This window comes from Polypterus senegalus, chromosome 13 (assembly GCF_016835505.1).
Source record: "Polypterus senegalus isolate Bchr_013 chromosome 13, ASM1683550v1, whole genome shotgun sequence".
In the NCBI taxonomy this organism is placed as follows: domain Eukaryota; kingdom Metazoa; phylum Chordata; class Cladistia; order Polypteriformes; family Polypteridae; genus Polypterus; species Polypterus senegalus.
This window is the reverse complement of record NC_053166.1, coordinates 161,393,280-161,418,539: the sequence shown is the minus strand read 5'-3', so window position 1 is coordinate 161,418,539 and position 25,260 is coordinate 161,393,280. Positions and strand designations below refer to the sequence as shown.

The following is a 25,260-nucleotide window of genomic DNA, read 5'->3' as shown; positions in this document are numbered from 1 at the left end:
TGGTTATTGTGGTGCCGTGTGCGCCTGCGCGTGGACTGACGCTCACAAGAGAGAACGAGCGAGGCAGAGGTAGACAACAGAGTGGAGATGGCAAAGCCTGCGGAGAGGAGTGAGTGCGGGCGAGCGGGCGAGCGGGCTGTCGTGTCACGAACCAAGAGACGCGCGATGGATTGGGATTGACGGGGCGCGTGACTGGTGGGCTATCAGAGTGACTTGTGGAAGTGACGAATGTGGTGGAGTTGGGTGTCTGTGAGTGTGACAGCGGGCGAGAAGTGGATTTACTGACACTGGGACGGGGAAACTGGTAATGTGTGACTGGAAATGGCTTGGATGGACGGCGTGTGCGTGTGTGTCTGACTGGGTTTACTAGTATGTACTGAGGTGCCAACCGCTGCGTGTCAGTGGGAATTATTTCGAACTGGGACTGGACTGTAAGGGTGGCCCAGTTGGTTGCCTGTCATCTGACCCGAGATCGATTGCATGGTGAGCAGATGACACCATTTTAAGTAAACTGGGACTGAAGCGAGTGTGATGGGATAAAAGCTGAATTGTGGGAGTTACTCAGACAGACTGGGATTTATTTGGACTGAACTGTGTTAGCTGCCAATTCTCTCCCAAATGGATTTTCAGTGTTTGGGACGCGGCCGTATCGATCGGTGAGGGTTTAGCCAAATTGTGACGGCACACTTGCACTCTCGGATCTGCTTTAATAAAATTCACTGTCTCTCATACTGGAGTATGTGTAGCTAATTGTGATTAAGTGGGATGAATGGTGCACATTTGGACAAGGAGATTGTGTGCGTGTGATAGGGATTCAGTCAAACTGGGATTGTGTGAGCGACTGGGAGTCAGTTAGCCCCCTTACTAAATTCAGCAAAGCAGGTCAGAAAATTGGTGAATGTGTGACCCGCATGTGGGATTGGGACCTTTGAGACTGGACAGCATGCAGGACAGGGAATTGGGAGACGGTCCTTAAGGAAGAATTTTACCAGTGCTGAGCATCAAGTCAAGTCGAGCTGGATTTTGTTTCACTGACTTATTCAAAGAGGCAGTGGTGCCGATTCAGTTTTGCTCAGTGTGGTCCAGTGCCATTTTCTACAAAGTATGGCCGCCTGTCTTGGATTGAGCCAGTAATCTGCTGTTGGGCTATTCCTTTTCTTTTCTGTGTACTTCCTTGATTAAGCTTTGAGTCACAAGTACCTGAGCTAGTTGTGTGGAGTGAAACTCTCGACTAACAAACAACACCTTGTCATTTTTGCACCAAAAAAAAAAATGTATTAGAAAAAAATAACTTAATGTAATTAAAAATGCACAAAAAATGAATGAGTAATGGTATCTCACTTTGTGAATGGGATGAAAGAATACTGGCTAAAAGAAGAAAATAAAAGTGGGATGGCACAGCTGAACAGAGATCACTGTAACACAATGTGAACTGACCAAACACTCCATCAAGTAGTTCAGAGGAAACTGAAAGTGTAAATGCAGTGTGTGTGCGCGAGTGCGCATATGCGTGCATCTAGGCGTGTGCGTATAATGACACTATGGGATGAAAGGTCATGTAAGCGTTGACTTTTCCAAATCGATCCTCACTAAATCCTTCACAAATCGTCCACCAGTAGACCCAAGGTCTGGCCAGCCTTTGACGTTGACAACGGAGGAAACGGTTTGTACCGTGGGGGTGTAAGAAGTGACCATACGTGAGGTGGCAGACGCTATAGGGATTGATTCATTATGGGTCAGTTGAACAATATTATGACTGCTACTCTTAAACATGATGAAGATCTGCACACGCTGGGCGCCCAGAACGTTAACGCCTGAAATGAAGCCTCATCATTCCCGTTATTCTAAGGGGGGCCACGAGCTAATGAATTCAGACCTTTTGAGAAATGCTACATAATTGATGAATTTCACCACTGTGATTCCAAATAAAGGTCTAATGTCATGATTCCATTTTCTTTTAATAGAAAACAAGCGCATAGTTAACCTCATCTTGTTCTTTTACGTCTTTTCCCACTTTTATGTGAGGTTGATGTGCCTTCTCCTGACAGCTCGGCCCTGCACCTCCTCGCCAGTCAAGCTCTTTTCCTTCAGATCTTCTTTGACTTTATCCATCCACCTCCGCTTTGGCTGCCATCGCTTCCTCTTCCAACTGGACTTCCATTCCCATCACTCTTTTCCCACATCTTCCTGGTCTCTTCTCATCACATGGCCATACCACTTCAGCCTACTTGCCTATAGTTTCTCTCCCACTTTTGTTGTATTTTAACTTCTAATTATTTTTCTAACTGTAGGAATCTTTCGTTACACTTTTATCAGTTGTAGGAAGTTTATAATTATTAACGGCATTATTTATATTTTACTGCACCACCAGCTTGTGGCACAGTTACTATGTGTAACCCAAGGGTTGGTAGGGTGGCGTGTTCCTCGGTGGTCCCCCCGAGTTGTGTCATCAGTGTGACGGCATAAAGAGCTACCAGATGGAACTGTTGTTGTTTTTCAGTAAGGGTTTCTCCCCTGGCTGGGGTTCAAGTCCTTTATGTTCATTTTGAGTTATTCACAGCGCTTCATCACTTTTTCCACATTTTGTTATGTTACAGCCTTATTCCAAAATGGATTAAATTAATTTTTTTCCTCAGAATTCTACACATAACACCCCATAATGACAACATGAAAAAAGTTTACTTGAAGTTTTTGCAAATTTATTAAAAATAAAACAATTGAGAAAGCACATGTACATAAGTATTCACAGCCTTTGCCATGAAGCTCCAAATTGAGCTCTGGTGCCTCCTGTTTCCCCTGATCATCCTTGAGATGTTTAATTGGAGTCCACATGTGGTCAATTCAGTTGATGTGGCGTGATTTGGAAAGGCACTCACCTGTCTATAGAAGGTCCCACAGTTGACAGTTCACTTCAGAGCACAAACCATAAAAAAGCATGAAGTCAAAGGAATTGTCTGTAGACCTCCGAGACAGGATTGTCTTGAGGCACAAATCTGGGGAAGGTTACAGAAAAATGTCTGCTGCTTTGAAGGTCCCAATGAGCACAGTGGCCTCCATCATCCGTAAGTGGAAGAAGTTCAAAACCACCAGGGCTCTTCCTAGAGCTGGCCGGCCATCTAAACTGAGTGATCGGGAGAGAAGGGCCTTAGTCAGGGAGGTGACCAAGAACCCAATGGTCACTCTGTCAGAGCTCCAGAGGTCCTCTGTGGAGAGAGGGGAACCTTCCAGAAGGACAACCATCTCTGCAGCAATCCACCAATCAGGCCTGTATGGTAGAGTGGCCAGACAGAAGCTACTCCTTAGTAAAAGGCACATGGCAGCCCGCCTGGAGTTTGCCAAAAGGCACCTGAAGGACTCTCAGACCATGAGAAACAAAATTCTCTGGTCTGCTGAGACAAAGATTGAACTCTTTGGTGTGAATGCCAGGCGTCACGTTTGGAGGAAACCAGGCACCGCCATCACCAGGCCAATACCATCCCTACAGTGAAGCATGGTGGTGGCAGCATCAGGAACTGGGAGACTAGTCAGGATAAAGGGAAAGATGACTGCAGCAATGTACAGAGACATCCTGGATGAAAACCTGCTCCAGAGCGCTCTTGACCTCAGACTGGGGCGATGGTTCATCTTTCAGCAGGACAACGACCCTAAGCACACAGCCAAGATATCAAAGGAGTGGCTTCAGGACAACTCTGTGAATGTCCTTGAGTGGCCCAGCCCCAGACTTGAATCTGATTGAACATCTCTGGAGAGATCTTAAAATGGCTGTGCACCGACGCTTCCCATCCAACCTGATGGAGCTTGAGAGGTGCTGCAAAGAGGAATGGGCGAAACTGGCCAAGGATAGGTGTGCCAAGCTTGTGGCATCAAATTCAAAAAGACTTGAGGCAGGAATTGCTGCCAAAGGTGCATCAACAAAGTATCAAGCAAAGGCTGTGAATACTTATGGACATGGGATTTCTCAGCTTTGTTATTTTTAATAAATTTGCAAAAACCTCAAGTAAACTTTTTTCACGTTGTCATTATGGGGTGTTGTGTGTAGAATTCTAAGGAAAAAAATGAATTGAATCCATTTTGGAATAAGGCTGTAACATAACAAAATGTGGAGAAAGTGATGAAGTGCTGGGAATACTTTCCAGATGCACTGTATTTATTTAGTGTTTGTGTTTGCATTATTCCTTTGTTATGTATTCATTGTGTTTTGTGGGTGGTTCCAGAAAAGACAGGACCACCTGCCCATCACCACCAGGGACCGCCATCAGTCTTAAACAAGTGAGGGTGTCACAAAACACAAGGGAGTCCCAAAAGTGCCCACTGGATGAGGATATACAGTACCATCAAACCCTGGGTAAATATAAGGGCAAAAGACAGGATCTTATAAAATAAATAGATTTATGCTTCAGGAATACTCTTCAACAACACTGAAGCTCCATGGAGCACAAAAGGCAAAACGGAGTTGCCCAAAATAATAAGGCAATCCAATGCAAATAAAGTCCCAATACAGAAATCTGGAGATTGACTTAAAAAACGAAGCAGAAGGTCAACAAAATTCAGAGAAATCACAAAAGCTCGAGCACAGCAGAAACAAAACACCACAAGTCAACTCCCCAACTCTCAAGCGCATTTAAGTGAACAGCCAGGAAACTGTGAATAACCACCACCTTTATAAGGCAGAGGGGCCCACCCACACAACACAAGGCATACCTAACAGAAGTAATGCAAAAAACTTGCAAAGGTAACAATAGCATAAATGAATAACTCAAAAATGAACAGAAAGGACTTGAACCCCAGCTAGGGGAGGAACGCTGGCTGAAATACAGCAGCAGCTCCCTGTCTAAGTTTTGTGGACATTCCAAAGACTTTGCTTGCGATTCTCGTGTTTCTTGTTGGTTTCGAGGTTTGCTGTATTTATGGACTCACTTCTTGGCTTTGGTTATTTAGTCCCAGCTTTAACACCACTCACTTCCTGGTCCTACTCATTCTTAATCGACCCTCCGCCCCGTTCTGGGAAGAACAGTGAAACAATGGAAGGTCGGTGAATCTCTAGCACTAAAGACATGCAAGCTTATGTGCTCAGTTTTTAATAATATTGAGCAGGGAGTCCACAGTGATAACATGAGTAAAAAAGACCCCCACATCCAGTCAATGTCACGTTGATCCACTTTGACATTCATAAGAAAAGGGTGAGGAAAGCTATAGCGATATATTCACAGGATCAGACTGAACTGGGATGCGTGAAGCAGCCAATGTAATTGGGAGGACTGTGTCCCGGACCACTGTGTAGGATAAGGGATTCTGGACTATTCGACTAGACTGGGACTGTGTGGGCGACAACAGTTCAGCCTGACTGACATTGTGTGTGAGGGGCAAGGACTGGGATTGTGAGTCCAAAGGCACTGGGGTCCCATGTGTTGTAGCTGGACTCGGGAGAGGACCTTTGTGTACAAGAGTGTGCCAGTGTGGTGGGCTTAGGTGGGTCTCTGTAATTATCTTGGGGAAGAAATGGGTGAATGACAATGTTGAAGCCCCAGTGTTGACATCTTTCTCTACTTTGTTCTGCCCACCACTCGACCTGCGTGGAAGCCTCTGTGACGTGCCTTTTTTTTTTGTTCCTTTTGTCTGTGCAGCGTTTTACCGCTTCCTGGTGCTCTTCTTTAACTGCTTGCTCACCTTTGGCTCCTACTTCTGCTTCGATATCCCAAGTGTCCTCCAGGAGCAGTTCCAGGGGGTGAGTAAGCCCTAACAGGAAGCCCCTGTAACGGGTTGGTGTTGCAGGTTTATTTGTTTCTTTATCCTCAAGTTCTTCATGGCCAGCTCAGCTCTGCTCCACTCTTTGGTCAAGTCACTGAGAGAATTGCCAGCGTTCCACTGAGTCAACAGGATTTCCTGGTGTGTCTGCTCAGAGCTGCTGCCTTTCAAGTGCAACTGTGAATTAGCATCCCTTGTTTCATGCACTGTCAATTTCAGCTTGGTTTGCACGTGTTAAGCAGTTTCATCTGCTGGGTACCTGAGTGGTCAAGGGTGCCATGAGCGGTGGACTTGCTTTTATTCCCTCAAAGTCTGATTTACTCCTGTTCAGATTCACTGCAATTATCATCACGAAAAGAGGTGGTGTCACATTTTTGTTTTCTGTTCTTGAGTAAACCTCAGCTTGATGGTGTCCTGCTTCTTCTCTCCTCTTCAGAACCTGACCTGCCCCAATTCAACAGTGACCAATGGGACAGTGGAGTGCGTGGAGGGTCTGGGGATGAGCCCAGAGGAGTACAATTTGCTTTATGCCATCTATGCTTGGACGTAAGTAACATGCAAGTTTGCCTGCACTTCCTGAGCAGGCATCTTATGTGTGCTTTTCCCTTCTGTTCCATTTACATACATCTCCCAGAATCCTTTTCTGTCCATATGCGTACTTTTCCCCACAATCCCCTTCTAGCCCATGGCCATTCTGTTATGTCTTTAGAAAAAAAAAAAGGCAGAAACTTTTTTAAATAGGAATCGGTGAAATAAAATCCAAGTTTAAACTGAGTGCAAGTTCATAATTAAAAATCCCAATCATAAACCAAAAAGCATAGACAATAATTACAGAATTTCCAAACCGGCCTAAAGCAAAGCATATACTGCATGTGATGAATCTTTATCCAATCAGAGATGACCACAGTGTGCATGACGACGACCTTTGATGCTGTCACACAATTGACGGCACTCGCTGCAGACTGCCGGTCAGTAACCATGGCAACAGAAGTCACACGTTCCAAAGAACAGCAACGCCCTACACAAAACAAGATGGCGCTGGGAGAAGAAGATGTGATTCTTTAAACACATTTCAGATACATTTTTAAAGAGGAGCTTTGGATTCAGCACATGTCAAAACTCCAAAAACAGTGCACAATAAACCTGGAACAAATTTGAAAACAAAGCCACATCATAACATATACAGTATGCCTCCCACAGTCCCCTGCTACCCGTGTACTTGCATCTTCCAGAATTCCCCCCATTATTTATGTCTCCCACGATCCCCTGCAGCCCGTGTACATACTGTATGTTTCCCACGGTGCTTTGGTTATTTTCTTCTAATTCTGCTTTTCCTCAGTGATTTTAGCATTGTAATAATATTTTTTCCATTATTTTTGTAGCATTTCTGCAGTGCCGTTTTGGTTATGGGCACTGCCATCTTATGTGCTGTTTACATTGGCAATGATAATTTTTACCACCTCGGGACTGCCTGAAGTCTTGTCTTGTGACATCAGGGTGCCGCCCTCATTTAAGATGGCATTATGTTTACAGATTTCTCCCAGTTTTGGTATTAAAAACTAAGTGATGTAATTACTTCTCTGATTTTTGGTTTTCATTTTGGGTTTTGGCCTTTGGTTTGGTTTTGTTTTTCTGGCTACTTGATGAGTGATTCTTTTTTTTTTTTCCCTTTCTTCTTCTGGTCCAGCACTCCTGTCATGTTTTTGCTTTGCCATTTTTTCATGAAGGTGTAGAACACACCATTCAGTTCCTTTACTCTTCCCCGTTCTTTAATGAAGGCTCCCTGGCTCTTACCTGTATAATGGACTGCACGCTATGCCAACCAGAATGGGTTATGTGTGTGAAGTATGAGGAGCTGCCAAAGCTGTGTGTCCTCATTTAAAGAACACATCAGCAGTCTGCCATACTGTGGACAGCTGGGCCTGGAAATAAATCCGAATCTTGTTTAAAAAGCTGAACATCCGACCTTTGTTGTGCTCTCAAGTCAATCTCGTGACCAGGATACCTCACTCAGCAGGCCATCTTGCTTGTCTGGTGGGTATTAGTACTAATCCTAATAAATATTTACCCAAACTCCGGGGCTGACTTGGGATTTTCCAGAAACGCTGCGCCGACCAAAGGTGGTGAGGCTCAAGGGTCACCGTGGATTGTGCTGTCTTTGGGACCTTGGCTGGAAGGCCTGTGGACAGGATAGCAAATTACCTTGTGAATAACTGAGGGTCTCTGAGTGTGGCCATCCTGGAATTCGAGACACATTAGTTGGTGGCACTGTAGCAGTAAATTATCAGAATAAGGCATCTTTTACCCAAGAAGGAAAACATTAAAATGTACGCAGAAAAGACACAGAGAAAGTTTAAATTCAGCTCACCGCACGGAGTGAAACACCTTATTGTCTTGCCCAGGACAGATACATTTACAAATAGATTTATACTCATTTTCCACAAAATTCAAAGCTGTAAACGGCATTATTCTGTTCAGGCTCAGTTTTGAACTTCATGATTTAATCGAATGTCATTCAAAACGCCCTCCCCTCAGACTCCATTAATGAGTATGTGCAGCTGCATCCCATCTTTAGTGACATTTCTAATTATGACGTATTGTTAAAAATATACACGGCTCACGAAAATAAAGGGAATCATCCCACTCTAACAACAAGTCAGTGAAGCTACAGTCTGGAGTCACAAGCGATTGTAGGTCAACTTCACCTGCTTTGATACAAATAAAAGTGACAATCGGTGCCCTGGAGAGGCAACGGCAAGACACCCCCTAAGAAGACAGTTGCTCTCTCCTTATCCTTCCCGACTGTTTCTTCTCTAGTTTTCAGCTTTTCTAGTGCCCCTGTCACTCATGAGATGGTACCTGCAGCCAATTCAGGTGGCACAGGTAGTCCGCTCCTCCAGGATGGCACATCCGTTGCAAGAAGGTCTAAAGAGCATGGAGGAGATAGCAGAAGATGGGCCGTTACACGAGGAGAGCTGGACAGAGCCATAGAAGGGCATCAACCCAGCAGCAGGACTGGTATCTGCCCCTTTGGCACTGCCAGAGCCCTACAAAATGACCTCCACCTGCCTACTGGGGTGCATGCTTCAGACCAAACTGTTACAAACAGACTCCACGAGGGCTCAACACAAGGAGGGCAGTGGAGGCAAACATACATTGACAAAATCGAATACAAAAAATGATGTAAATAACCAGAAATAAATTGGATGCAAACAAAAGAATCAAAAATGAACCCAGAAGACGTAAAACAAAGATTTGAACCCCAGAGTGGGGAGGACTCCTAACAGTAATAAAGTCACTCGATTGACCATCATTTTCCACAGCAGCACACATTTGTGGTTGGTGAGGGTTTGGGCCTTTGGGATGGGATGAGGAATGAGGACGAGATGATGGAGGGCTGAATGTACAGCAGCTGAAACACCCCCTCACCTCTTCTCATTGGTCTTTCTGCTCTTCTTGTTGGCAGCAATGCTTTGGTGGTGATCATGGCAGGATTCCTCATCGACAAGCTGGGCAACCGCTGTAAGTACCGGACAATTGGGTGCCATGCAATAGGGGGGTTTGTTGGGGTTCTCTTCAGAGTGGGCAGATAGATATCAGCAGCTACTGTACATCTCCTGTGGATTCTTGAGCCAAAGTTCTCACCAACCTGAGTGATCACAAGCGTGTTTGACATCCTGGAAAAATCCAGGGGGTTCCAAGAGCAGCATTAAGGGAATACTCCCCCCAGAAATGATGTGTCTATTTTTTATGTTTCCTATCCCATGTGGTTTGTGGCGATGGGTGGAAAAAAAAAGTGAATGTCGTGTTTTCATACAGAATAGAGATAACGCAGTTTGTAACAGCATAGGCATCTTGTTATGAAGTGTAAATTATTTGATTATTAGGTTTGTGTGCGTGTCAGGCCTTCTGTTTGTTTTTTCTTTTTTTCAGTTCTTGCCTTTACTCCTTGCTATATTTGGATCTTTATAATTTACTTTGTTTTGTTTCCTCCACCATTTTGGTTTTGATAGACATCTCTAATTTTATAGACGTCAGTGCGCAGTGCCCGGTGGTTGTGACCCTGACGCTAACAGCATGATGGGTTAAGCAGTTATCCTTATACTCAGTTCAGTATCAGAGTTTATGTTCTGATGTACAAGATAGCAAGTGAATGATGAGACGGACCAGGAGACTGGCATAAGATGAAAATGAAAGCGATGGTCAAAAACTGGAGATCAAGAGCACATAATAACAAACCCAAATCAAAGTCTGAAATATGGGGTAAGCAACGTCAAATACCAGCAGAACAAAGTAGAAATAAGGAAAACATGACACACTAAAGGGTTCTTTGGTCCACAAACTCTGATAATGAAGTGCACATTTAACCTGTCAGGTCATTAGCGTCAGGGACATGACCTCCATGACTCCATCCCTGATGACGGTGGCACGGCGTCTTACCAACAAGAGATCAAAATACCGATACCCATCAAAATGAAAATGTCAGATAAATAAAAAAGATCCAAAGCACACACTAGAACAAGGAATAAATGCAAGAATTTAATTTCTCAACTTTAGAAACTAAAAACAGAACGTCTCAAAAGCATAGAAACCTAATAATGATTAAGCAAAAAATGAAATCGAACTTCAGAAAGCGTCTGAGGTGAGTAACTCTGGACAACAGCAAACAATATCAAAAACATCCGAAAAAAATGTCTTGTTACTCGTGTCTTGTACTGTCAAGTTGTTCAGTTGTATGCTCACAATGTACAAAACTTGTGTATTTTTATGAAAATATTGTTAAGTAGACTAATACGATATGGAATCTTCAGCATGGTGAAAGGGGTGCAAGTCCCCCCAAAGGCTTCACTGGTCAGGCCTTGCCTCTCCCCATTGGACATAACCCACCTCAGGCTTCGCAGGCCCCAAAAGTGAATTATGCTTCAAAACTAAGCTTAGATGTCCCAAAAGTAAAGCAAAACCCCCACAAGAGGATGGATGACCGTAAACCCTTGGCTTGTATAAAAAGAGGCCAAACCTCCTCTAATTGTAAATGGAACTCACTCAGATGTAAGCGAACATTTGACTTGTGGGCCTGCATCCTGTCGTTACAGCTGGAGTACCTCAAATTTATTTAGCAGTAATCTGTCAAACCCGATGGGTGAATTGTCTTTCTGCTGTCTTTGTGAGGCACGTTCTCTTCTTGATGATGTTTAACCTTCAGTGTTTATTGTGCTTGTGTGTCAGTGCCTGCCTTTTGTTGATGTCACGAAACGCACAATGCTGGCCAATAAACACGCTACCACTGGGCTGGACTCGAGTACAATGAATGAGGCAGGGAGGCGGGTCTTAAGTTCAGGTGCTCGTTCACGTCTGAGGGAGTTCCTTTTTCGTTCATGGTAACCTGTTCTAACAATACAGTATTTTAGGGAAAGTGGAAGCGTTTGGGATGTTGTGAGCATGAGACTGGATGACCTGACATGGGGATTAGGTGACACGAGAAACATCAGATTTTTACTTGGATGTTTTTGATATCGTTTGCTATTCTCCAGTGTTGGTCACCATTGACTTATGTTGTGTCAGAACTGTTGTTGCCTTTCTGCATGAAAACATTTTTGGTCTGAGTATTCCTTTAATGTAGATGTGTAGGGGAAGAGACTGCTAGAGCCGACTGATTATTCAGCCCTCTGAGTGTCTGAGTGGAAATATCACAGCTCACTGTTTCTATTGGAAATTTTGCCAGGTGGAGTGTTCCTCTTCTCCTTCCTTACCGTTCTTGGGTCAGCCATATTTGCCCTGGGCTCTCACTTCAAGGGGACTGCCTACCTGCTGCCGCTGATGCTGACTGGCCGCCTGCTGTTTGGCTCAGGAAACGGATCCCTTACCAGTAAGAAACGCCGCAACATGGGGAGACGGGAAGGGGCAGCAACAATTCACTCCATATTGACGTACCCAACGTCTCTTTGTGTTCCTGGGGTTTGGGGTTTCGTTCATGTTACAGCTAGGCTTTCTTCCCTGGTTTATTTTAGTTATTTTATTTTTGTTTTATGTCACTTTTTGTCAGTATTGTTCCATTTCTTTATTATTTAGTATTTACTATATATATATATATATATATATATATATATATATATATATATATATATATATATATATATGTGTGTTTGAAAATGGCTGTGTTCCTTCTGTTTTGTGGGTGGGCCACCATGATGTCACTTTTAAGGATCCATCTGCCACCTTACTATTCAGGTGGAGGAAGAGAAATCCAGCAGAGTGGCTCTGCCTGTTCTGCATTGCATATCATACTAAGTTTACGGTTATTTTAGTTTCATCTTTGGATTTCAGCCTTTGAACTATGAACTGCACTTATTATTACGTTTGAGTTGACATTTGAGGCCATTTGCAGTTTTCCTCTATTTGTTCTCCTTTAAGTATTTTTAAATATTTTTTTTTCCTGCTTTTGATTTTTTTTAACTTTGTCAATTGCTCTGATGCTGTAGCATGTCTTGTTAATAATAAGGCATATTACTTATTTTATCCACTTAAACAGCAGTATGAGTATTTAGCAGTAACAGGGCTCTCTTTTCACAGTCGTGCAGAATCGGATTACGGCCTTCTGGTTCAAAGGGAAGGAGCTGGCACTGGCGTTTGGCTTGACACTTGCGTTTTCTCGCCTGGGCAGCGTTCTCAATTTCCTCCTTACCCAGCACTTTGAAGCTCACTTTGGCATCCAGTGGACTCTTTGGGGTGGTAAGTACAGGACAGTTACCAGCGTACTTGGAAACATCCCTTGGTGGTCCTGGCCCATTTATTTGGACAGACCCCTAGGAAGAGGCCACATATGGTGCTGTGAAAAAGTACATGCCCCTTCCCGATATTCTCTATGTTTGTATGCTTGTCACAATGAATGGCTTCAGATCCTTAGAGCAGTGGTTTTCAACCCGAGAGCTGCAGACCCTGGGGGGTCTGTCAGACTGAACCTGATGTACTCCCATCAAGGTTGATATTGTTTAAACAAAAACAATCCAGTTTTGAAGGTTATCTTTAAATTGCCGCATGTAGCAAATCTCGCTTTGTGGTGCGAGTCCATGGCGGTTCACTTTTACGACGACGATGAGATTTGCACTGTGGACAGATGGAATGCACTGGCAATGCTGCACATGTAAGGTAGGCACTGATAGAGGAGCACTACTGAGCCAAACATTGTGGGTTTGCGACCACAGTACAAATCCACAAACAGAGTCCACAGCAGTTTTTTTTGGCGACGAGGACGGGATTTGCAGTATGGATGGGTGGAGTGTGGTGGCGACACTGCGCAGAAAAGGGGGAGGCTCACAGATAGCGAGATCAGCTAATGCCGGCTCTGTACGGCTGACTAATGTTTAAAGGAGGTCTTCGTTTAGCTCACGCTTCAAGGAGACCACCTCTCAGTCAGGTGTTGCGGGTTCTCGACTGACCACCGGCAGTTCACCACCATGCAAACCTACAAACGGAGATGCTTCATGGTGCAAGTCTACAGTAATGGAGCAACACAGCGTCCGTTTGTCTGCTGCCTCATTTACTATCAGACCAAGAAACTGGTGGTGGATTTTAGGAGGCCCAGGCCCCTCATGGACCCCGTGATCATCAGAGGTGACTGTGCAGAGGGTGCAGCTGGATGACAAATTGGACTGGACTGCCAATACTGATGCTCTATGTAAGAAAGGTCCGAGCCGACTATACTTAATTAGAAGGTTGGCGTCCTTCAACATCTGCAATAAGATGCTGCAGATGTTCTACCAGACGGTTGTTGCAAGTGCCCTCTTCTACGCGGTGGTGTGCTGGGGAGGCAGCATAAAGATGAAAGATGCCTCACACCTGGACAAACTTGTTAAGAAGGCAGGCTGTATTGTAGGAATGAAGCTGGACAGTTTGACATCTGTGGCAGAGCGACGGGCGCTGAGCAAACTCCTGTCAATCATGAAGAATCCACTGCATCCACTGAACAGTGTCATCTCCAGACAGAGGAGCAGCTTCACTGACAGACTTTTGTCACCGTCCTGCTCCACTGACAGACTGAGGAGATCGTTCCTCCCTCACACAATGCGACTCTTCAATTCCATCCAGGGGAGTAAATGCTAACATTACTCAAAGTTATTGTCTGCTTTTACATGCTTTTTTATTACTATTTAATTTAATATTGTTTTTTTTTGTATCGGTATACTGCTGCTGGATTATGTGAATTTCCCCTTGGGATTAATAAAGTGTCTGTCTGTCTGTCAACAGCAGTGCTGATGTTTGGGAAGCACCATCTGCTGGAGTTAAAAATGTAATGTCGTTTATTACTGCATGCATCACAAAATACATTCCAAAAACCTGGTGCATTGCAGACATAAACCCTGAATTTGCTCAACGGGGTTTAACTGCCTGACGGACAGAAACCAGCTTCTATAGCTCTGCTAATTTTAAGTTGAATATTTAAACTGAATTTCTGGTTAATTTGTATGAAACAGGAGCTGCGAGGAGACTGGTGCCAGATGAGGCTCTCTTTGACATTTCTAGTTGTTGCCTTGACAGGAACTTTCTTGTGCATCATGGGGTTTCTGGCCGCCATCACAGTCAGCAGTCTAGACAAGGTGGGAATGCAGCAGCTTGAACTGGACGGTGTCATACAAGAGGAGTCAAAGAAAGTGGTGAGTGTCTCGTGGGGACGTCTCAACAATGGGTGGGAGCTGCCCCAACATCTCACCCCTTGACCTTGAAAAGAGCCAGCAGCAGGTATGGTCTTTTAGGTGGACCTATGGGTGGCGCTACACGTCCCTGTCATTTCTGGGTTCTCGTATCCGCTCTGATTTGGGACTTTCTACAGGCCTGGTGCTGACAGTGCTGCCATCCTATCTTGTGTTTTGTTTTACTTCCAGAGGGTTCAGGATCTGCGCCGCCTGCCTGCCCGCTATTGGCTCCTCGTCCTCTCCATCATGTTCTTCTACAATGGAGTCTTCCCCTTTGTTGCTGATGCCAGGTAGGTCTGCCAGCACAATCTGAATTTCTTTGGAATTACAAAACCAATGGCATCACCTGACTGTCTGACTGATCTTTTCCTGGCAATTTCTATGAAAAGGGCTGCAACTGCAGCAAAGCTCCTACATCAAAAAACAATTGTAGCTATTAACGGATAGAAAGTCGAGACTGAAGTGATTTGGGTAAATCATTGAATTTGCAGCAGTCGGTGCTTCACTTTGCAAAAAAAAAATAGCAAACTAAATTGCATTTTTCTTCCAGTGAAATTTGTGCCATTCGTACCTGAAGAAGGGCACCAAGCTCCTGTCAGCAAGTGTTTTTATGTGCTTTAGTTCTGCATGTGTCTGCATGGTGTGCACTATTTAAATAAAGATCTCTAGTCAAACAAAAATCTTTAACTAGCATAAGGCGGTTGCTAGGTAACAGCAGGAGAGGGCGGGGTATTTCGGCAGCAACTGAGACGACTCGCCAAAAACTAGAAAATAAGAAGAAAAGAGCAAAATGTCCAGAAACTCCAATATAATAGTAAAGATCTTCAACTGGACCTCCGCTGCTCTCAACCCTTTATAGAGAGAGGGAGGATCCAGGAGCAGTGATGTCAGGGTGGCCCCGCCTCCCAGGGCTCCACCCACAGAGTACATGGGACATAAGAACATGTAACGGGACAGCAGATAATTACAGATGTAACAGAAATTACAAAATGAAACAACGATCATTGAAATGTTACAAAAGTGTTCTGCTTCAGTCGGCCCTCCTGCCCTGGCTGGGGTTCAAATCCAAGAGAAGACTTCCTTCCTGTTCTTTGTTGAGCCGTTTATTTGTGTTAATGTTACTTTTGCTTTGCCTGCGCTATGTTCCATGTGTTTTGTGGGTGGTCCCCAAAGAGGTGCCAATCACCAGTGGGTGGTGCCCTTCGCCCTGTAAATCCAGAGGGTTATTTTGACTGTGCTGAGGAGTTGCTGACTTCTCATGTTTTTGCTGTGTGTTCTGTTTTTAGGATTCTTGAATTGGGAATTTCTTCGTTTTGGATTGCCTGGCTGCCAACTGCTTTATGCCTTTTGTGCTGTTCAGGGCTTCATGGTGTGATGGAGCACTTGCTTTGTAAAAATAACCTTATTATTTTATTAAGATTCTGTGTTGACCTTCATTACTACCCAGGATTTTATGGTAAATCACCTCTAGTGGAGGTTTTTGGGATCAATAAGGGGAAAAAAAACAATGTGAATGAGAAACATAAATTAAATTCAGTGACGTGTCGCAAAATACAGGAATTGTGTAGCTGTGGACAAATCCACACAGAAGTGCCCACGAGGCTTTGGGAAGTGGGATTGCTCATTTTATAAACACTCAAAAAACTCTTTAGAGAGTCACAAATCGAAACTTGCCCGTTTCACTGGCCGCAAATCGTCACTGTTTCCCCTTTTTAAGGACAGAAACTTTTACTTACATCAACATTTCCCAGCCTGTGGGCCATGTGGCCGACCCTGGACAAAACGCCGCTCCGACGATGGCGCTCGATTGACAGGTGGATCGCGTCTGATCCTGGACGACCTCCCCAAGCCCCACTCTGACGGCCGCGCTTTATCCATCTAACGGTCTGATGTTCTGCTGGTTGTGTGGCCTCGGTCCCCCATGGTGATTCATGCTCAGTTGACAGAGGGGGGCATAGACATGGCAGGTCAGGAGCACACTGGCATGTGAGGTGATATACTGGGTAGGGACGCGAAACCACAAAGGTTGGGAGGCACGGTGTTGCATGAAACTTCTCGATTTGTGTGTTCTGATGAGGTTTTAGGTTTCTAATTTTATCGTTTAGCTTGCCGAGCTCATAAATGGAAGTGCGTTGGATTGTAAGATGTTCAGCATATGCAATGACTTGTCCACTTTCATGTCCTTTTTACCCACCCATGTTCTAAGTGCAGTGGCCTGGTGCCCCCTGCAGTCCAACTAGGCTGAGGTCCCAGCTTTCTGTGCCACTGTAATGTTATAATTGGGATGTGAATATGGATAATGCGTGTGTGAGAACCGAACTGGCCCTGACTGGACCACTGTGGGCCCAGCGTGCTTCACTTGACCTCTGTGTGCCACCTGCCGGTTCTCAGTGTCCAGATTTACTGTGTGCCATTTTCTGTTTGTTGTCTTGCAGCAAGTTCATCCAGGACAAGTATGCCGGCTACAGCCAGAAGGAAGCGGCCTACACCGTGGGTGCCGTGTACGACAGCTCCCTGGTGCTCTCGGCCACCGTCGGGATTTTGATTGTAAGTGGAAAATGGACAGCATCCTCTGGTTGAAGTGGACAGCAGGCTGGCTTCTGGCTGAACAATGCCTGGCCTTTGAAGTCTGCCAGCCTTGTTGCTCCTTCCCTCCGCTAAGGTGTTTGGCATGTCTGGCAAGCCCCCTAATTTTAAACTGGTTTATTGTGTTTGGAAGAATAGCACTGGCCTTGGGGTCTGAACTGCGGTGACATCAGGCCTGCATGTGATCAAAGCCACTAAGCCAAATTGTGAAAGGCCGTGGCCCGCCTGGGCGTTTTAGTTTATTGCAGCTTCCACAGACGGCATCTGTAAAGTACCCGGCGACCGTTTTATCCCAGTTTGTTCAGAGACGCCTCTTCTCTTTTGCAGGACTATGTGGGGTTGCGTGGGATCTTTGCTCTTGGCTGTGCTGTCCTGACTCTGCCAGTGTTTGGGCTCCTGGCCTTCACTTTTGTTCCACCACTGGTCTCCACCATTTGGCTTGGGGTCACCTACTCGTTTGCTGCGGTGAGTAAACTGGGGCTGAACTTCAAGCTCAATCCATCCCTCAAGGGACCCCCTGGGCAGTGGTGCCCGCTGTTGGAGGCACAAGTTAAAAGATGGAGATTTACTGTTCACAAAAATGAGTTTGGCAAAGAATCAACAACGTGAGTGAGCAGTCCTCCTCCTCCTGGGTGAAGCAGGGTGGGTAACCTCAGTGTGGGGGGCTGCGGGTTGTGATTGCATTCCATTGCTCACCGCCTTTACATATTGATGCACCTGACATGGTGGCACAGAAGTAAGGAGGCAAGATCATCATGGGACGAGTGGGACTCACCAAGTTCTTTATGGATTTTCCAACTCTCGTTCCTGAAGCTTAACGCACACTTGTTCTGACACAAGGCCAGACTGAGCAAGTAAATACCGGGAGGGAGACATGGGCAGGAAACATACTGGGATATCAAACTATTGATTGTCTGAGTCCAAAACACTAATCAAAAGTCAAAAGCTAGAGATCAAAAAGCCATAGATTCTAACGAAATAAAGGCCTACTTGAAACTGCTCACGGTTTCCTAATCTCGGATAATTTGAAGACGCCTATCTGGTCGCATCGATGATACTGAAGCACTGTAAAGGATTTGGAAGAAGATGTCACCTGTCCTGCATTTCCCGAGTGCTTCTGGGTATGGATTGTCATGGCAAACACTGGAAAATGGTGGCTCCCAAAAATAAACCAAACGCCATTGCTGTAAATTGCAAAAAAACTTTTTTGAAGCAAAATAAATGTTGAGAAAGATTCCACAGAATACACAAACTTTTTAAACGTTGATCACCAGTAATCTGCAAAAAAATTAAAAACTGCCATTACAACCACATGCTGAATCGCTGACAGCACTGATGAGGAGAGGGGTCTGCAACGACCTATGGGGGCCTCAGTACCCCACGTCGGGACGCGCTAGCTTTGGCTTGTTGGTCGATGTTCCCATTCTGTGTGTTCTAAAATTTACTAAGCACTTGCGGCAGGCAGCTTTGTTCCAAACGTTGGTTATGTGAGGTGCTGCACCATACTTTGAATTTCCGCCACCATTTTGTTTTTGTTTTTTTAATGGGGCAACTCCATTTCAAGTCGCTGTCGTCATGACGCGGTGTTGGTTGTCTCTGAAGGTAATTAACATTCTTGATGAGACGCTATAAGAAGTGACATTATCCAAGTTTACGGATATTCTTATAAAGCGATGTGCTTTTGTGTTTGTGTAGTTTAAGATTCTTGTCACTCACTGTTCCTGACTTGTTCTGCTCTCCATATTATGAATCACTGATTAGAGATTTGGCCGTGAACAATGATAGGACAGGCCTCAGGGTCTCAGTTTTGGCTTCAATTAACGTGTCCTCTCCTCAGCTTTTCTATCATAAGGCAGAGCAGATAATTACTGAGACACTAAGTGCTGTGTACAGGGAACTGAGAACGGACAAGCGGAAGACCCCCGTTTAATAGCAGTGATGCTAAATTAAGTTGATCAAGTAAACGAAGGACCAGAAATAGTTTGTTCCCTTTGGTGTCCAAAATGGTTGCTCCTGTGGGCTTGTGGGGCTCCAATCATGAGTGCCAACCTCTGGTCATCTTGTTTCTTACACTGGAAGAGGCGATACTTCTGGAAAGGTCCAGAAATGACACCAGTGCCCTTCTGTGGACTCCTCCTCCACTCTAAGGCTGGAAGTGGAAGAGAAGTTATTAAGTCCTGCATTGCTGTGGTGTCACGGTGTCTGGTTCAGAAGGGGTCACCTTACGATGTGAGAACTCCTTGCATTGGGTGCTCGTAGTCTGCTTTTGACCACTGTGAGCAGAGTGCACCCTCTCTCAGTCTGTCCCACCTTTTCTGAGTGACTCCATCCGTCCATAGTGCGAATCCCACCCTGGTCGCCAAGTGTACTGCCATTGACCCACACCATACATTTCTCAGATCACGGGTTATACTACGAGTAGCTGCTGGTGGTAAGCAGTAAACCTGCAATGTCCGGCTCAGAAGCAGCCCCTCATAGCCTGCACTTCTGAGCCATGTGGAGACCGCTAGTGAACACCGCGAGCAGAGACCGCTCCTGGTGACTTCTGCCGAGCTCTCTCAGCTACCCAGCTTTTCTGTGCAGCCCTGGCCCTAAACTCCGTGATCTGCCATTGACTGGCACCAACAAGCATCTCAGTTCGTAGATTTGCACTGTTGGGAACTGCCGACGGAGAGCCACGAACCTGCGTTGGATTCAGAAGCATGTCAGCTAACAATCGGAGAACTTCTAGTTCGGCCACACAAATGTCACAATGAGGCAACTGTCAACATTCATGTCAGTGAGCTGTGGTACCCCACAATAACACAAGGGGCACGTTGGTCATGCAGGTCAGGCACTGACTGACATTCTACCCTCTTTGTGTGCCAGTAACAGAAAAAATATTAGAAGAACGCAAAGAAACGCATGGCTACTGTCCTGATTGTGACATCGGGCTATGTGTGGGTGACCGTCTCAAAACACGTCACATAAATCTGCCTTGGTACAGCAGTGTACACTTGACATGCCCCCTTCTACTGTGTTTATGTTACACGCTTCCATTACAAGTAATAACATTTGTTCTTGTTGGAAAAAAGTGAACGTTTTTGGCTTTTTTTTTTTTAATCCTGGGGTAAACATAACACTAAGGGGATCAACGCACGATTTGTTTTGTTTGTTTGTTTGTTTTGCAGGCGAGCATGTGGCCGTCCATCCCACTGGTTGTTCCGCAAGCAACGCTGGGGACAGCGATGGGCCTCGCGACCTCGGTGCAGATGATTGGCATTGGAATATCCAACCTAATTGTCGGGCAGATCCTGGGGACTTCCTCCAGGTAGAGTACTTGTGAGGTGACGTGGGCACCACTGGCAGGTATGGGCGTTCTACTCTGTCGCCCCCTGCTGTCTTATTTTAAACATAACATCTGCAATTAGTTAAAAAAAAAAAAAAAGAGTGAAAGTTTCTGAAACCTGGAAAAGAAAAATGGAGGTAGAATAGTGGGGTGGGATGTCCACACAGTCACTGTGATTGACCGCTGACGCTAATTTCTTCTCTTCCTAGTGACGTGAAGATTCCCCTGTGGCGGTGGCAGCGCATGATGATCTTCATGTTTGCCAACATTGTTGCTTGCATTGTGAGCTGCGGTGCCCTTAACATCGTGGACAAGCAGCAGGTAAGGTGCCTTCATTGTTGTGGGATGTGAGGAAGAGGCGATGGTGCTGGTCACTAGGGAGTACATTTCACAAATGGACCTTCCATTTTACACAAACGGGCATTTGTCCCAGCCAGTGGGCACTCAGTTGGTTGATCAGATGCTGGGCCTACCAGCGTCGTTTGGGGGTGGCTCAGTGGGCCCTTACTTTTATTTTCACTCTTTTAGCGCATTTTCTGATTCTTAAAAATGAAAGTCGGGGATGACCTGTAACACTCCGTCTGGCGTCTTGGAATAAACCGTTTATACAAATCCCTTTTAGGGCGACCAGTAGTCTCCTCTCTAAATTTGGGTAGCCAATCTCTGAATTTTCTAACAAAGTCCAAACACAACTGAGATGCACAGAACAATTTGAGGATACGGGGGTTACAGTGGTGACGCTGCATGGTGGGGGCCGACATGGAAAGAAATCAGCTGACACCACCAGGAGGCGCACTTCTGACAGCGTTCAGAGACGGGCTCTGTGTGGCCGACAGAAGGAGGTCTCCATTTAGCTTGTCCCACACAGCAGTCGCCTCTAAGCCAGAGAATGCAGGTTGGCAGCTCACCTTTGAACCAAGAGGCTTCATGATAGAGTCCATGGCAATTCAATTGGCGACAAGGGTAGGATTTACATTGTGGACGGGTGGGATGTAGTGGTGACGCTGCCGACACGGTGAGAGATGAGCTGACACCACCAGGAGGCGCATCTCTTGCAGTGTTCAGACACAGACTCTCTGTGTGGCTGACAGATGGAAGTCTCCATTTTGCTCACCTCTGAGCCTCTGGAATTTGCGGATTTGAAACTGACCACCGACAGTTCATCACCACACAAACTGTCGAACTGAGAGGCTTCACGCTGTGAGTCCACAGCAATTTAAGACGCTTCCCGATATTCTATATACCTTTGGCCAAGGAGGAGTTTTCATGCCTACCTCACATTTGGTCAGGTCAGTCGTCATGGGGCAAGGGCAGTGCCAGACGGGAACAGCATATTCCAAAACCGGTCTTAGAGATTCTTGAAGAACAATTCAGTTGCCATATTTTTTCAAACACAGAAAGAAGAAAAGACTCCTGTTGGCTGGCATTGGTGCCTGGCTATCCCATCATATTTGGCGCTTTGACATCTCAAAGCATAGATTTGGGTTATCTTGTCACCTATAACGTTTTTAGCGTCATATTTTTTAGCATTTTCACCTATAGTGGAGGAAATAATTATTTGACCCCTCACTGATTTTGTAAGTTTGTCCAATGACAAAGAAATGAAAAGTCTCAGAACAGTATCATTTCAATGGTAGGTTTATTTCAACAGTGGCAGATTGCACATCAAAAGGAAAATCGAAAAAATAACTTTAAATAAAAGATAGAAATTGATTTGCATTTCATTGAGGGAAATAAGTTTTGAACCCCTACCAACCATTAAGAGTTCTGGCTCCCACAGAGTGGTTAGACACTTCTACTCAATTAGTCACCCTCATTAAGGACACCTGTCTTAACTAGTCACCTGTATAAAAGACACCTGTCCACAGAATCAATCAATCAAGCAGACTCCACACTCTACAACATGGGAAAGACCAAAGAGCTGTCCAAGGATGTCAGAGACAAAATTGTAGACCTGCACAAGGCTGGAATGGGCTACAAAACCATTAGCAAGAAGCTGGGAGAGAAGGTGACAACTGTTGGTGCGATTGTTCGAAAATGGAAGGAGCACAAAATGACCATCAATCGACCTCGCTCTGGGGCTCCACGCAAGATCTCACCTCGTGGGGTGTCAATGGTTCTGAGAAAGGTGAAAAAGAATCCTAGAACTACACGGGAGGAGTTAGTTAATGACCTCAAATTAGCAGGGACCACAGTCACCAAGAAAACCATTGGAAACACATTACACGCAATGGATTAAAATCCTGCAGGGCTCAAAGGTCCCCTGCTCAAGAAGGCACATGTGCAGGCCCGTCTGAAGTTTGCCAATGAACACCTGAATGATTCAGAGAGTGACTGGGAGAAGGTGCTGTGGTCTGATGAGACCAAAATAGAGCTCTTTGGCATTAACTCAACTCGCTGTGTTTGGAGGAAGAAAAATGCTGCCTATGACCCCAAAACACCGTCCCCACCGTCAAGCATGGGGGTGGAAACATTTTGCTTTGGGGGTGTTTTTCTGCTAAGAGCACAGGACAACTTAATCGCATTAACGGGAAAATGGACGGAGCCATGTATCGTGAAATCCTGAGCGACAATCTCCTTCCCTCTGCCAGGAAACTGAAAATGGGTCGTGGATGGGTGTTCCAGCACGACAATGACCCAAAACATACAGCAAAGGCAACAAAGGAGTGGCTCAAGAAGAAGCACATTAAGGTCATGGAGTGGCCTAGTCAGTCTCCGGACCTTAATCCAATAGAAAACCTATGGAGGGAGCTCAAGCTCAGAGTAGCAGAGAGACAGCCTCGAAACCTTAGGGATTTAGAGATGATCTGCAAAGAGGAGTGGACCAACATTCCTCCTAAAATGTGCGCAAACTTGGTCATCAATTACAAGAAACGTTTGACCTCTGTGCTTGCAAACAAGGGTTTTTCCACTAAGTATGAAGTATTTTTTTGTTAGAGGGTTCAAAAACTTATTTCCCTCAATGAAATGCAAATCAATTTCTATCTTTTATTTAAAGTTATTTTTTCGATTTTCCTTTTGATGTGCAATCTGCCACTGTTGAAATAAACCTACCATTGAAATGATACTGTTCTGAGACTTTTCATTTCTTTGTCATTGGACAAACTTACAAAATCAGTGAGGGGTCAAATAATTATTTCCTCCACTGTATGGGTGCCAGCATTTTGAGTTGACGGCGGTCATTTTGCTGCTGGTAACGACCCCTGTTGCCACCCATTGGTAACCAGAAGTGACATTACCAGTACAAAAGGTGAGAATCATTAAGTGAACAAGAATTGTGCGACTCGTCCTTGGGTAATGATTCAGTTCAAATTCAAAAGAATCAGTGAAAAGACCTACCGGCGCAGTGAATTTGTGCATTAAAGTTAGGTTGAAAGCAAATTATTGTTAAAAATGATAATATTTTTTTATTAGGTTCTGTTTTGTGTGACAAGTGTGTGGCAGGTACAAAGAGCCATAAACGTATTAGTTTTATATTCTCCGCCCAGGTAGTAGTAAAACAGTAAAAAATTTTAAAATCAATAAAAATAATGTAATTCTGGCCAAGCAGAAGGTCAGTACTGTATCTGATTGTGTTCAGCTGTGACTGGAGAGCGTCCCCTGTGTGGAGAGAAGAGCGCGTGGCCGTGATGGCTCTGCCAATTAGCAGCTAAACTCTAAAACACACGTAGCTGTGATGTCTCTCTCTCTCAAAAACATCTAACGTCACTCCTTAACAATCTGTAGATGATAATGTCTGCTGAATAAACCGGTATCACTAGCTAAGCAGAGGCAAGGTGCACTCCAACACATGGCAAGAGGTACACCGACTCAAACGGAGGCTGGCATGTGAGGGAGGAGGACCCTCACATATACAGAGATAGATTATGTCTAAAACAACTCCATTAATGATTTGTATAAAACAAACCACGGATCCATTTTAATATAAATGTGTTGTTACAAGAGAATCATCAATGGCGGAGTTCTTGTTTGCTGATGAGGGTACTCAGTTCTAACTAGAAAGTGTCCTGAATGAGAATCAGGTGGGTGGTACTTGCACATCACACATCTATTACTGTGACTCGCTAAAAAGAGTCTTTCAAGAATAGGCCATCACTACGACAAGGCAGAGATCGAATAAAGCGGTGTTGCCAGCATGTGAACGCGGAACACGGCCGATGGTCCTCCCGCCACGTGAAGAGATAGAGAGGCGTATGGCATGGTGACAGCGGATGACTTTGAACTTTTGTTGTTGTTGTCTTGCAGGATGGGACCCTCAATAAGACCACAAAGAGGTCCCAAGAGGCCCAGCGTGATCCTTCAGAGACACCTCCTCTGCTGCAGGAAGACGATGACGACCAGGGAGCCATTAATTAACAGTTGGTTAAACTGTGACTGTCTCCAAAAAAGCGGGCAATGTGGGAATGACACCCTCAACACTGGGGAGATTATGGCAAGCAGGAGCATCGTTAATGGTGGCTGCACATTCAAGAACGATCTCCTGGAGCCACTTTTCAAGCCACTGCAGGTTGGACACACGTGTGACCAGTAAACCTGGCTGCCTTTTCCTCAAGCCCTTCACTGTCAGCGGGCTTCATTCTTCTTAAAACTTCTTCCTTGTCTTATTTCTGAATAAAAGGAGGAGGGAGAGCCCCCGTTGAAATTCCAGTTCCATGGTTGAAAGGCAGGGGGCACACTTCCAATGGAACGTTATCTGTGCCACCTGGCAGCTTTTAGACTTTACTTTTAGACTTTGTTCACCACTCCTACTCCCCTTTGCCTTCCTTTTTATAAACTTTTGCACATTTCAGTTCAGCATTATTGGGATTTTTTTAGAAATAAAGAATCTGACATTTACTAAGTGTGGCAACCTGTTTTCATTAATTTTTTTTTGTCCTGCACTAAATTGTATAAACAGATTTATAGTCAACA

At 45.0% G+C, this 25,260-nt stretch overlaps 1 protein-coding gene across 2 annotated transcripts; it reads left to right on the top strand.

Annotated features, from left to right (window-relative positions):
- Nucleotides 1–25,185, top strand: mfsd1l (major facilitator superfamily domain containing 1-like). Of its 2 annotated transcripts, XM_039774428.1 has the most exons (13): nucleotides 1–109; nucleotides 5,625–5,725; nucleotides 6,182–6,291; nucleotides 9,212–9,267; nucleotides 11,468–11,611; nucleotides 12,316–12,474; nucleotides 14,281–14,396; nucleotides 14,625–14,725; nucleotides 16,871–16,982; nucleotides 17,349–17,486; nucleotides 20,192–20,331; nucleotides 20,559–20,670; nucleotides 24,595–25,185. In XM_039774428.1, exons 1-13 carry the CDS (start codon nucleotides 88–90, stop codon nucleotides 24,703–24,705), a joined length of 1,422 nt encoding a protein of 473 aa, XP_039630362.1. In that variant the 5' UTR covers nucleotides 1–87; the 3' UTR covers nucleotides 24,706–25,185. The 2 variants fall into 2 exon arrangements, with proteins under 2 accessions (XP_039630362.1, XP_039630363.1); XM_039774429.1 differs by lacking the exon at nucleotides 5,625–5,725 and having other exon boundaries at nucleotides 20–109.
- Nucleotides 25,186–25,260: the final 75 nt, after the last annotated feature.

Excerpts from the sequence above, each read along its gene's own strand:
- mfsd1l (XM_039774428.1), top strand. The coding sequence starts at position 88 with ATGGCAAAGCCTGCGGAGAGGA. Across the intron at positions 5,726-6,181 it reads TCCAGGAGCAGTTCCAGGGG|AACCTGACCTGCCCCAATTC; the intron begins GTGAGTAAGCCC and ends TCTCCTCTTCAG. Across the intron at positions 16,983-17,348 it reads CCACCGTCGGGATTTTGATT|GACTATGTGGGGTTGCGTGG; the intron begins GTAAGTGGAAAA and ends TCTCTTTTGCAG.